The sequence below is a fragment of the Patella vulgata genome, chromosome 3 (genome assembly GCF_932274485.2).
Source record: "Patella vulgata chromosome 3, xgPatVulg1.2, whole genome shotgun sequence".
Taxonomy (NCBI): domain Eukaryota; kingdom Metazoa; phylum Mollusca; class Gastropoda; family Patellidae; genus Patella; species Patella vulgata.
In genome coordinates this window covers 65974291-65986842 of record NC_065881.2, presented here as the reverse complement: position 1 = coordinate 65986842, position 12552 = coordinate 65974291, and the positions used below count along the sequence as shown (strand labels likewise).

The following is a 12552-nucleotide window of genomic DNA, read 5'->3' as shown; positions in this document are numbered from 1 at the left end:
TGACTACGAAAAAAGTCACTATAGAACCTAACAGAAGAAACATTTCCAGTTACATGTGACGCCCAAACGCACCAATAGCTACCGCATGGAATGCAGGTGATGCTTGGGATCATCATGGAGGTCCAACCCAAGATTTGCACGACTCTGACTTTGAATGTTACAGTCATTGTGGCATTGAATTCCAGGGTGGAAACATCAGTTTAATTGTTTTAGTGACCAGAAAACAAATTTTGATATGCGTCGGCTTACCCAAAATGAAAGGTTACGTGCCCTTGGCATGCTACAGATCGGCACAACACAGGCGGTTGTGGCGCGAACGATGAATGTTTCTCAGTCTGTCATAAGCAGGCTATGGTCCAGATACCGTGATACACAATCTGTACAGGACAGACCACGCTCAGATCGACCAAGGGCGACAACTCAAACCCAGGATCAATTTATCCGTACCCTGGCCTTGAGAAATCGTGTCATCACAGCAAATCAGATCAGCGCTCGTCTTCAAACAGACACTGGTGTGAGAGTGAGTGGCCAGACGATTTGGAATCGACTGCATAGGGGTCACCTTCGCGCCCGACGTCCTCGCGTGATCCCTTGTTTGAGAGATCATCACATTCAGGCAAGACGTCGTTGGTGTAGGGATCGTCAACACTGGGATAATCGACGCTGGAGCAATGTGATGTTTTCAGATGAGTCAAGGTTCACTGTTGATTTTTTGGACAGACGTAGGAGGGTGTGGCGTCGTCGAAACGAGCGCTTCCAAGACGTTAACGTCATCAGACATGATCGATTTGGGGGTGGTTCTGTTATGGTGTGGGGAGGCATCACTGTTGCTGGAAGAACGGCTTTACATGTTGTTGCAGGGCGTGTTACAGGCCAGTACTACCGGGACAACATCTTGGCAGTCCATGTTGTGCCGTTCGCACGACGTCATGGCCGCCGTTTCATCTTCCAGGATGACAACGCAAGATGTCACAGGGCCAGGATCGTTACAGGTTACCTCCAACAACAGAACATCACCACATTACCTTGGCCAGCACTGAGTCCCGACCTCTCCCCCATCGAGCATGTCTGGGACATGCTTGGACAGAGGTTACGTCAACGTCAACAACGTCCTGCCAATGTCCAAGAACTTGCTGCTGCGTTGCAACAGGAATGGGACAATCTGGACCAAAATGACCTTAGACGTCTCATTAGGAGTATGCCACGTCGGATCAATGCTTGTTTGGCAAACAGAGGAGGATTTACCCGTTACTGACTTGGTTGTGATGCTGTGGTAACTTTGCTGTTTGACCCCGGGTATCATTTTACCCTTATAATGGTCAGTCTGTGCCTTACTTAGTCTAACGATCATTTGGAATAAATCGATGAATGTGAACTTCATTTCATTTTGTCATTTGTTTCTTCGTCAGTTTCATTAGGTGACTTTAATAACACTTAAAAATCAAATATCCCCTACTTTTTTTGAATAGTATAAATTAGGTGTGTGTCACATCAACTTGTGGATGTGACAGGGCAATGGTGAATGAGGTTACAAATAAAATCTGTCTGCCTTAGACAAAAATAAAACAACTTACAAAAACAAATCACTAACAATGTTCTACACAATCTAAAATCCATGTTGGTTCCGGTTTATCTTTTTTTAGATTGTTAAGTCTACCACAAGTACTTCACTCTGATGCATGTCATCTGAATAAAAAAGGATATTAAAACTTAATAAATTGGTTTAGGGTCATCGTTCAACTAGAAATGGTGAAATTTAATATCATGACATATTTTATCCATGAATAACAAATATTTTTTTACTGTGATGGGACCAGGGGCATAATGTGTGTGTGTTTGTTTGTTGGGGGGGGGGGGGGAGTGTTACTCCTCCCTCCCCCCCAGGAAAGATAATTATCAGTCTCTAAATAAGTGTAGTCATTGCAGTCAGTCTGAAAATTATTCATCAAATTAATGATATAAACAAACAATGCCAAAATAGAAGGGAAAAATCCCAAATACTTAATATATCTGTGTATACGTTTGACTGCTTTGGTTGGATATCACAATATGCACCAGTTTCTCAAAGCTCAAATTAGTAAAAACTGTTATGCATTTAGTAAAGAAACAGGAACGCCTCACTGAACTAATGACTCTTGTGTGTGTGTGCGTGACCTGACAGACACTATTGATCTTGTCAAAATCACCGACCGGCGGTCAAACTTGACTAAGCGCGGCCACGGACGCTTGTTGAAAATATGGGGACATAGTCATATCTTTGAAATTTATGTATATTCACCTCAACAATATACTATTCAAAAAAAGTAGGGGATATTTGATTTTGGGGGCATAATACTAAAATATGCAAATGACTACGAAAAAAGTCACTATAGAACCTAACAGAAGAAACATTTCCAGTAACATGTGACGCCCAAACGCACCAATAGCTACCGCATGGAATGCAGGTGATGCTTGGGATCATCATGGGGGTCCAACCCAAGATTTGCACGACTCTGACTTTGAATGTTACAGTCATTGTGGCATTGAATTCCAGGGTGGAAACATCAGTTTAATTGTTTTAGTGACCAGAAAACAAATTTTGATATGCGTCGGCTTACCCAAAATGAAAGGTTACGTGCCCTTGGCATGCTACAGATCGGCACAACACAGGCGGTTGTGGCGCGGACGATGAATGTTTCTCAGTCTGTCATAAGCAGGCTATGGTCCAGATACCGTGATACACAATCTGTACAGGACAGACCACGCTCAGGTCGACCAAGGGCGACAACTCAAGCCCAGGATCGATTTATCCGTACCTTGGCCTTGAGAAATCGTGTCATCACAGCAAATCAGATCAGCGCTCGTCTGGTGTGAGAGTGAGTGGCCAGACGATTCGGAATCGACTGCATAGGGGTCACCTTCGCGCCCGACGTCCTCGCGTGATCGCTTGTTTGAGAGATCATCACATTCAGGCAAGACGTCGTTGGTGTAGGGATCGTCAACACTGGGATAATCGACGCTGGAGCAATGTGATGTTTTCAGATGAGTCAAGGTTCACTGTTGATTTTTTGGACAGACGTAGGAGGGTGTGGCGTCGTCGAAACGAGTGCTTCCAAGACGTTAACGTCATCAGACATGATCGATTTGGGGGTGGTTCTGTTATGGTGTGGGGAGGCATCACTGTTGCTGGAAGAACGGCTTTACATGTTGTTGCAGGGCGTGTTACAGGCCAGTACTACCGGGACAACATCTTGGCAGTCCATGTTGTGCCGTTCGCACGACGTCATGGCCGCCGTTTCATCTTCCAGGATGACAACGCAAGATGTCACAGGGCCAGGATCGTTACAGGTTACCTCCAACAACAGAACATCACCACATTACCTTGGCCAGCACTGAGTCCCGACCTCACCCCCATCGAGCATTTCTGGAATATGCTTGGACAGAGGTTACGTCAACGTCAACAACGTCCTGCCAATGTCCAAGAACTTGCTGCTGCGTTGCAACAGGAATGGGACAATCTGGACCAAAATGACCTTAGACGTCTCATTAGGAGTATGCCACGTCGGATCAATGCTTGTTTGACAAACAGAGGAGGATTTACCCGTTACTGACTTGGTTGTGATGCTGTGGTAACTTTGCTGTTTGACCCCGGGTATCATTTTACCCTTATAATGGTCAGTCTGTGCCTTACTTAGTCTAACGATCATTTGGAATAAATCGATGAATGTGAACTTCATTTCATTTTGTCATTTGTTTCTTCGTCAGTTTCATTAGGTGACTTTAATAACACTTAAAAATCAAATATTCCCTACTTTTTTTGAATAGTATATATTGAAGATATAGTTTCATGTAAATATTATCACTTTCAGAAGTTGTCACAGATTCACTGTACTTTGTACGTTCTTGCAAAATTCTTAATAAATAACCTGAATTCCCATGTTTAGTACTCAATTTTACTTATACATGTTATGTTTTCTGACCATCAGAATTCTGAAAAATCTTCCCCCAAAGTCCAGGAAATGGTATTTTAGGGACTCTAACATGCCCCTGGAGTCGCGCCCCCCCCCCCTACAAAGGTCGCGCCTGTGGTGCTTGGCTTGTGGCTGTGTTACTTGTATTAGGGGTCTGTGCATGAGTAGGTCTCATTTTTACCCAACACCCAACCAAACAAAATTGATAAGTACGCCTCTATATGACATGTTAATGTTCACAAGTGTATTATTTAAGTACGTAAAGCTAGAAATAATTGTCTGTAATATGTTAGTAGTAATCTTAGATCAATCCTCTTCGAAAGCAACACATATTGGTCTGAACAAAATAGCTTAAGGTATGTGTATATATGTTAACTGGCTGTTGTTCAAATAAACAGTTCACAAAATGAATTGAGGAAATGTTTCCTCAATCCACCAGTTAACAACATATTCTACATACCGGTACTCCTAACACAAGCTAAAGGACACTAAAGGTAGTCTTTATCTCCACCCATCGTAGGACATACAGAATTCTACATACATATATGACTGATGCTATTCTGTCCAGATAACTATTTTCAGTAGTTAAGACAATGACAATTTGGGAGGAAGCAAAATAATTGATGGTTGCCTACATGTATATTTCATACAGCAATTTCTTTTACATGTATATCAACCAATTTTAAACTCTGGTCTATACCAGCTCAAAAATTTTTTAGTTCATCAGTTTGGGCATTTTCTGAAGTCATTAAAAGGAAAGAACTGATTTCATATGATTAGATTTTATGTGTAAATAATCAATTATTTAGTGACCAAGCTACCTATCCATTTAAAATATCATGTTGCTAATATATGCAAGAGTTGAGATATAAGCACCTGATGTTTCAGCTGTCATAAATTATATGTAGTAAAAATAGGTGTAAATTTGTTTTTAGACTATTCAGCTTGTTCTATACAAATAAACCAGGATTCAAGTACCGGTATTTGTCTAGACAACTAAAATAATTGAAAACCTAGTGACAAGTTTTATTATAGAGTAATAAATTAATAATATTAATATGTTTTCTTTTGGTAATGATTAATAACCTATATACCGCCACATGAAAACTGAATATATAACAAAACTTTTCATAAATTTTACAAAAACTAATGCATCAAACTATTTACTATAAAAGAAGAGATGATTTGTAGGTATCATCTGTATTATATATAATATTAGGTCTATATCTAACATAGAGATAGGTGCAATAGATTTTTGTGTTCAACTGTAATTAGTAAATAAACTGAACACTGACTGCCGTGCCGCTCAATATTTCGAAACCAAAATTTAATCATACACATCTTTTGTATATCACAAAGCTGGTCAACTCTTATTGATTACTTTTATTCTCAAATAAAATCAAAGAGTTTTATCTCCTTTAAACTTATTTTTACTATTGTTCTTTTCAATGTCCTGGAGGTGTTTACATTGGTGACATCCTGCATAGAAATTAGAATCAGCCATTTATTCCTATGGATCGCAATATAGTGCCTACACTTCAGTATTTTCTTTCATACTGTCTGCATCAATAACAATCTATATTAAATAATAGTGAAAAGGAAATGGGGTGTAATGTCCAGACAACACTAATTATTTCAATAATTTGTAAACGCACAGGGGTCTATATATAGATAGAAGTAGGTGGGAGAACCAGACTACTTAGACCAGTGGTGGGCAAAGTGCAGAAAAAATGCTTTGTTCTGTATTACTTTATTCAATAAAATGACATTACATAATCCTTGTTTGGACCTCGCTTTGTTTCAAAACTTTGTGTTTGTCCCTTCACCTAACAAGTTTGCCCACCACTGACTTAGACAATACCCATTAGGTTAGACAGGTGATCCTACTCCTGGTGCACTAGAAAGACTCTGTGACCCACCCACTCACCCAATTTATATAATGAAAATGATAATTTAACACAAACTGCCTTTACAACAAAAAATTTCATTGTGTCATTACCTTCCCTTCTCCACTCCGACACGATTCCTTAAATGTAGCATTTATATAGCTGTAGTCTGATTATTCTTCTAAGTTAACAAGAAACAAATTTATAATCTATGTACCTATTAGTAAACACACAACTTTATTACTTAGAGAATTCATAAGAGCACTGACGATTTTTCCATTGTTTAAGCATATATGTAAATCTGAAGAAACATTATATCTTATAATAATTACTACTCAACTGGTACTCAATAAGATAACATCATCTAAACATTTAACTACCAGTAAACACTTTGGCAGCTGGAGATACACTTGACTAATAACCTCTTTAATTATACTATTTTAAAGATTTTTGTAACCGTCATGAAACACTGATATAGGCTATAACAATCAATAACATGAATACTTACTGTGTTACACTAATTAAAACTCCTTAATTATAATAACCATTGTCGAGTTCTAGTTGAAACTGTTCCAAGTTATCTTTAGTTGTTTTCTCTTGTTTCTCACCATGAGTTTAAGCTTTGATTAGTTGCGATTTGAAGCCAGCTGAAAAATGTAAAAGTAAATTTGATTTGGTTGGAGAGTAAATGAAATCTGTTTGCTCTACAAGCAAAGTAAATGTGCACTGAAGGTTAGACTTGAAATATAGAGACTGGATGTTCTTTCTTTCTTCGTGGTAGCAGACAGGTAATGCCATGAGCAGACAACACTACCATTGACATAAAACTAAACAATATAACAACTTAACCCTTACTATATTTAAATCTCTATGTCGTCTGGGTATTAGTTATTTATCATAAATATTATTCTAGATCTACTGTCTCAGCCATCTGTTTTATAAATCAGAAAATTTGATTTACTCCAAAACCTTCACTACTAAACTTATTGGTGTCATCTTCAGTTGCTTAAAATTGATTAAATATTCCCTCAAATAAAAAAGTTATCTCTGCCATCCATAGTGATCACATCCTTGGGCTGGACAATAATTTCAATAAATCAATATATCGTAATATGTAAATATGATTGACAGTATCTTGTTTACCAATAAAAATACTGCAATAATCCAATATATCGTTTGACTCAAGATTATCGCCATTCCTCCAACAATATTCTCTCAAAGATTATTTTATTGAAACAAAGTATAAATCAGACTGGTCATACATGGTACATAAGAATTCAAACTTCATAAATCAATACTCCATGAAACGGTATTAAGTAAGGCATAAGTTTTGTGTATAACTAGAGCTGGACAATAACTTTTATAACTCAAAATATCAGAATATGTAAATTTATAGACAATTTTTTTGACACCGCAATAATCCAATATATCACTAGTTTAGTGACACTAGATCCTATCTCTCTTTTCCTAATCATATATCCTCTGAATGAATATTATATTTTATACATAATAGCTTGACCTTACAATGATTTAAATTTACATGCTTCTCATAGACATCTGTTTGAATGGTTTGCCATCTTTTTTCAAGCCTTTTGCCTTGAAGCAGTATAATATTGCAATTAAATGGTAATATTAATATATTGTAGGTTTTTATATTGAAATCGCAATAATGAAAATTTCAAATATCGTCCAACTGAGTCCAGTCCTATCACATCCTAGACGAAACCTATTTCTGATTTTAAAGTAGATAGTTATGACAGTAGATGATAATCATGTATATGATGTAAGAATAGATTGTCTATGGCACAGCTATTATCATAATCTTCGTACTATACTTAATCCTATTAACACTATTAGTGAAATTAGTCTACATGTACCAGCTGCACAAAATGTCAAACTCTATGTAGGCGTGAGTGTTAAAATAATCCATGTAGAACACTGTCCTGTTTAAATAAACAAAAACAGAAATAACACAAAAGTTTGCAAGTAGAACATTATTTTTTAATCTTACACTAAACTGAACAATCCTGTCATATTTAAAAACGATTCCACCAAACTCTTTAATGTATTAAGAATAAGATTATACAAAGCAGAATTTTTTAGTGGACAAATTCAGGATTTCATTTTCATTTCTTTATTTTGAGGTAGTCTGATGAACAAATCTACCAAGTTATAACATACATTACAAAGATCTATTAAATTTAATTAGAGAAATAAGAAAAAATTCTGCTACATGTATGTGTACTGTGTAGGTTCCTTCAAAGTACAGACATATTCTAAATGAAGTGCAATTAATAATATTCAAAGTGTTTTATAAACAGAATTCTGTCAGAATCGATCATAATTGTTTAATAAGTTGTTAAAACATCCTACCAATGTGACTGAGACTTATTTGATTATAATGTCTACTTTAAAAACAGTGTTCCCGTTTACTTCAATACATGGTCAAAAGCTGTTTGTTCAGTCTTGGTAAAACTACTAACTTTGATGTCTGACCCTGATAGTAAGTGTAGAGTGACCAGTGGCAACTTATCTGGATATAAACAACCAGTTTAACTTTAAATATCTAGTTCATGATGACCAAAATGCTCTTAATAACACACAGTTCAAAATATACATAAGAATAAGATAATGACCTACTGACACATCACGGTCACAAAAACTGGCTACTAATTAGTACTAATTGATTGAGATTGAATAAGGACAGGTCTACTGACCTTGATGATATTTACTAACTGAAGTGGTGGTCAGTTAAAATAATTTCACAGACAGAGCGTTCAATTTAAAGTAGCTAAGTCTCTAACTCAATATCATCCAAAATCTTCGACATTGAAAACACAATTTATTTGTCGGTTTAAATCAACATTGATGTTGTGTTCTTACCGGGAAAAGATGGCCTTCTGATATCCAATATTTAAGACAAAATAAACATTTTACAATTGGTACACGAATCGTGTACCATAATACGTTTCAGCACTATTTGTAATAAGTGACTCGAAAAACGAGGCTAGGCATATTCCACAAGTCATGTCAAACGGTGACGCTATATTCTTATCTGGAGAGCATGCCCAATAAATACTATCGGCGTAGGCTGGAATAACCAGTCGCTAGAGATTGAAATTCGATTGAGAATACTGGCGTATTTCGCTGAACCTAACTGATTAGAAATTACAGTAAAAACAGAAACGATTGAATGTAAATCAATTTATATACATTCATATATTGTATGCGTTGCGACCCGTTTGTGTCAATTTCTAGGTCCCAAAAATTAGCGACTTAGCTCCTTTAAGTTAAAAAGTCTGAATTTCACAGGGTGGTGTGCACATAAAATAACCCTTGACAGTTGGAATTCATTGCTGTCCAGGCAAAATTTAGGACCTTTTATTCGATAATCATAAACAAATTCTAACCATGCAAGGGTCATTTGATTTAGACTGACATTTTTTTTATAAAAAAAATGCCAATGTACACCAGTCTCATACTGCAACAACTTCCAAGTTCAAAGTCAAATTATATTTACATTACATTGTGTTGAGGGCTAATTTCTTGATCATATCCTTACTATCATCGTTCCACTTGGATGGCATAAATGCTGACATGCTCGTCATTATCTTGCAATCTTTAAGAGTGAGGAGAAAACTGCTTATTCAACTCATTTCCCAGCATATCCAATAATGGATAATACAATGATCATCCCACATTGGATTCTGTATCATGATCATTGGTATGATTAAATCATCAGTGTCTCTTGTGTCGTGTCCAGGATGTGTGGTAACGTTTCTCGCTAGTGTTGAAATCTGGTCTATACCACAAAGTTCACATGTCGTTGTGGCTTTGTCTAGAAACTCCACAAATTTCTCTGGGGTTCTCAAAGAGGCTATGTAGCTTTTCAGAGTGGTAACTGCAGTACATAGCCAAATCTATATCCTCGTCTTGCAGTTATTCAGAGGTATACCTTAACATGTAGACCGTTCGAATATATCTCTAAGTACTATTGTTTTCAGAATAAATTCCAAAGTTCCAATTTAGTCCCGGGCAAGTAACATCAACATCCTGCAATTCCTCGAGTGTGGCTACTATATGTAGTAGCGCTGGAAGATGTATTGTTTAACAAAGCAGACAGGTAGTCCAGACGCCTTCTTGTGTATCTAAAAATGATCTCAACGATTGAAATATTGTGAATTGATGGCTCTTGCAACGCTTAGGAGGATTCTCTGCATACCCTTGTCAGTTTGTAGTGTCTCTTAGTCTTACCCCCCATGCCCTACCCAATTTTCTTTGCATTTTTCTGCAAATCCCAGTAAGCATACTTTTAAAGTTACAATTTCATATTTTCTAAGAAAGTCAAAACATAATTATTTCTATGTCTTTTGTTCAATAGGTTTTCAACTCACTATTATACGATCATAGGTTATCTTTCTCACACTGAAAAATCTTCACACCGGAAATAATAACACAATTACCTCCCTTGTTTTCCTATTCGCTACCATGGAATAGCTATCTTCAAACGTTTGAATCTAAGATTGAAAATGATATTTTTGCCAATTTCTCAACTGGCAATAGTGAATTATAGGATTATTCTTTAACAAGGTAGGACTGTTTATAGATACCATCTATTTTAGAGCTTCATTTTAATACATTTTAAAAATATAACTTAAAATTATGAAATTGTAACTTTAAAAAGTTGGGGGTTGGTTAGCTACGAGAACGTAACTAAAAACGCTGAGATACACTGATGTGCTTGTTTTTACTTTAGCTACGATTGGATGCCTTTAGTTCCAAGTGGCAAACTCAATTTCTTTATTAATGCATGTACCATCTTAAAAATAAGTTAATTTTATACTATTAGTAGTTATTACACATATGCAGTCCAATCTACTGAAACAACATTCATTTATCAGCAAATATTGACAATAATGTAAATCAAGCGTTGTTTTTATCAAAATTGATTCGGACATTCATAATAATGTTGTAATACTACTGCGCAACTCTGATCAGCTATTGCACACGAGGCCCCGCCTTTATGTGTTACAGACGTAAATTTAAAATGTCGGAAAAAGCAATCTATTGTCGCTTTGATTTAAAAAGAGGGGATTTGTACCCGTTTCAGGTAGGATTATATCCTTAATTGTAGTTGGGTGTGGCAGAAATATTATAAATAACAATAATTGATTAAAAATATTGTCAATTTTGTTTACAAGTGCCGGGTGCGAATCACTTTCGCATATCACATGTGCTACCTTTAAAGTAGCTAAGTCCGTAACTCAATATCATCCAAAATCTTCGACACTGAAAACACGATATTTTTTGCAATTTAAATCAGCTTGGTGTTGTGATCTTACCTGGAATAAATGGGCTTCTGATATCAAATATTTAAGACAAAATAAACACTTTACCATTGTTACACGAATCGTGTACCATAATGCATTTCAGCGCCATTTGTAACAAGGTGCTAAAAGAATGAGGCTAGACATATGCCACAAGTCATGTCAAACTGTGATATCATATTCTTATATTTGGAGAGCATGCGCAATAAATAATATCGGCGTTGACTGAAATAACCAGACGCTAGAAACTGACTTGCGGTTGAGACTTCTGGCGTATTTAGCCGAACATAACTGATGACAATTCACAGTAAAACGGACACGATTGAATGTAAAACAGTTTATATAAATTCATATTACATTATAATATGTGTTGCGAGCCATTTGTGCCAATTTCTAGGTCCAAAATATTAGCGATTTAGCTCCTTTAAGTTAATGGCACCATTTCTTATCTCAAAACACAGAGGGTTGAGTCTTAGTCAAGTTGAGAGATAAGGTTTGTTATCTAGGGGTTGGTGTGTTACCATATATAGATAGCCTAGGTGAATATCATAATATGATGCACTTGATGAAATGATTGATTATTTTACAATACCGCCGTGTCTTCGGCGCACTCACGTCACGAGTCACGACACTAATATAAATGACTGTTTACTTACTAAGCAAAATCTGAAACAAAATACTTTGGCAGTATAGTAATAGTAAACATATAAAGTTGTTACACTAGAGAGTTAACCCTAGACAGAGAAAGATAAAACATTCACTTTTACCTTCATCCGTGTGATAGTTCGAGATGTCCCAGGAATGACTTTTATTAGCCTGTTTCATTATTTGTTCCGGGGGTGAAATACGTCATAAAAAGTTACATACGCAAAATTCGATGACGTTTTCCTCATAGCTTTCGTGGATTCAGACCACTAAATTTCCTAATTTCGCTCAAAATCCTGGAACATCCGTATTATTAGCACATCGTATAGGGTTGCATTTTTCAAATATCATATTGTAGTTAGGTTAATTAATATCTGAACCACAACAATCCATAACAGTTTCATTAGATCGCCATTGCTCTAAATCCATTCGTAGAAACCATGCAATAATTATAATGAAGTTACTTCCCCTAGACCACTTCAAACGGTTTCACCTCACTGTTGTAATGTTAATTCTCGTATCTTAGACCGGTTCTAACTTTTTTTCCAAATTTTCGTTGGGTAGAACGCTTTTTGCCACAGATGGAGCAACATGTGGCAAACTCTTTCCCAAATGCATGTATGAGGTTCACCATGAAAAACTTGAGATATACAAGCTGAAAGTAGCTAGAGATAAAAAAAAAACCATGTAATTTTCAGCCCTACATATCAACCTAATCAACCTCTCAACTCTTGTATCTTTCAG

General features: G+C 36.4%; 1 protein-coding gene across 2 annotated transcripts in view; it reads right to left on the bottom strand.

Annotated features, from left to right (window-relative positions):
* LOC126816666 (uncharacterized) overlaps positions 1-12010 on the bottom strand; it is a 142554-nt gene extending 130544 nt beyond the window's left edge. For both annotated transcript variants that reach the window (XR_007678492.2, XM_050543379.2), the window contains exons 1-3: positions 11931-12010; positions 6345-6483; positions 1575-1686 (exon numbers count right to left, since the gene is read on the bottom strand). Coding sequence is in view for 1 of the 2 variants with exons in the window: in XM_050543379.2 (XP_050399336.1) it covers positions 1575-1617 (43 nt within the window). In the remaining variant the exon portion in view is untranslated. The remainder of the gene's footprint in view (positions 1-1574; positions 1687-6344; positions 6484-11930) is intronic.
* Positions 12011-12552: the final 542 nt, after the last annotated feature.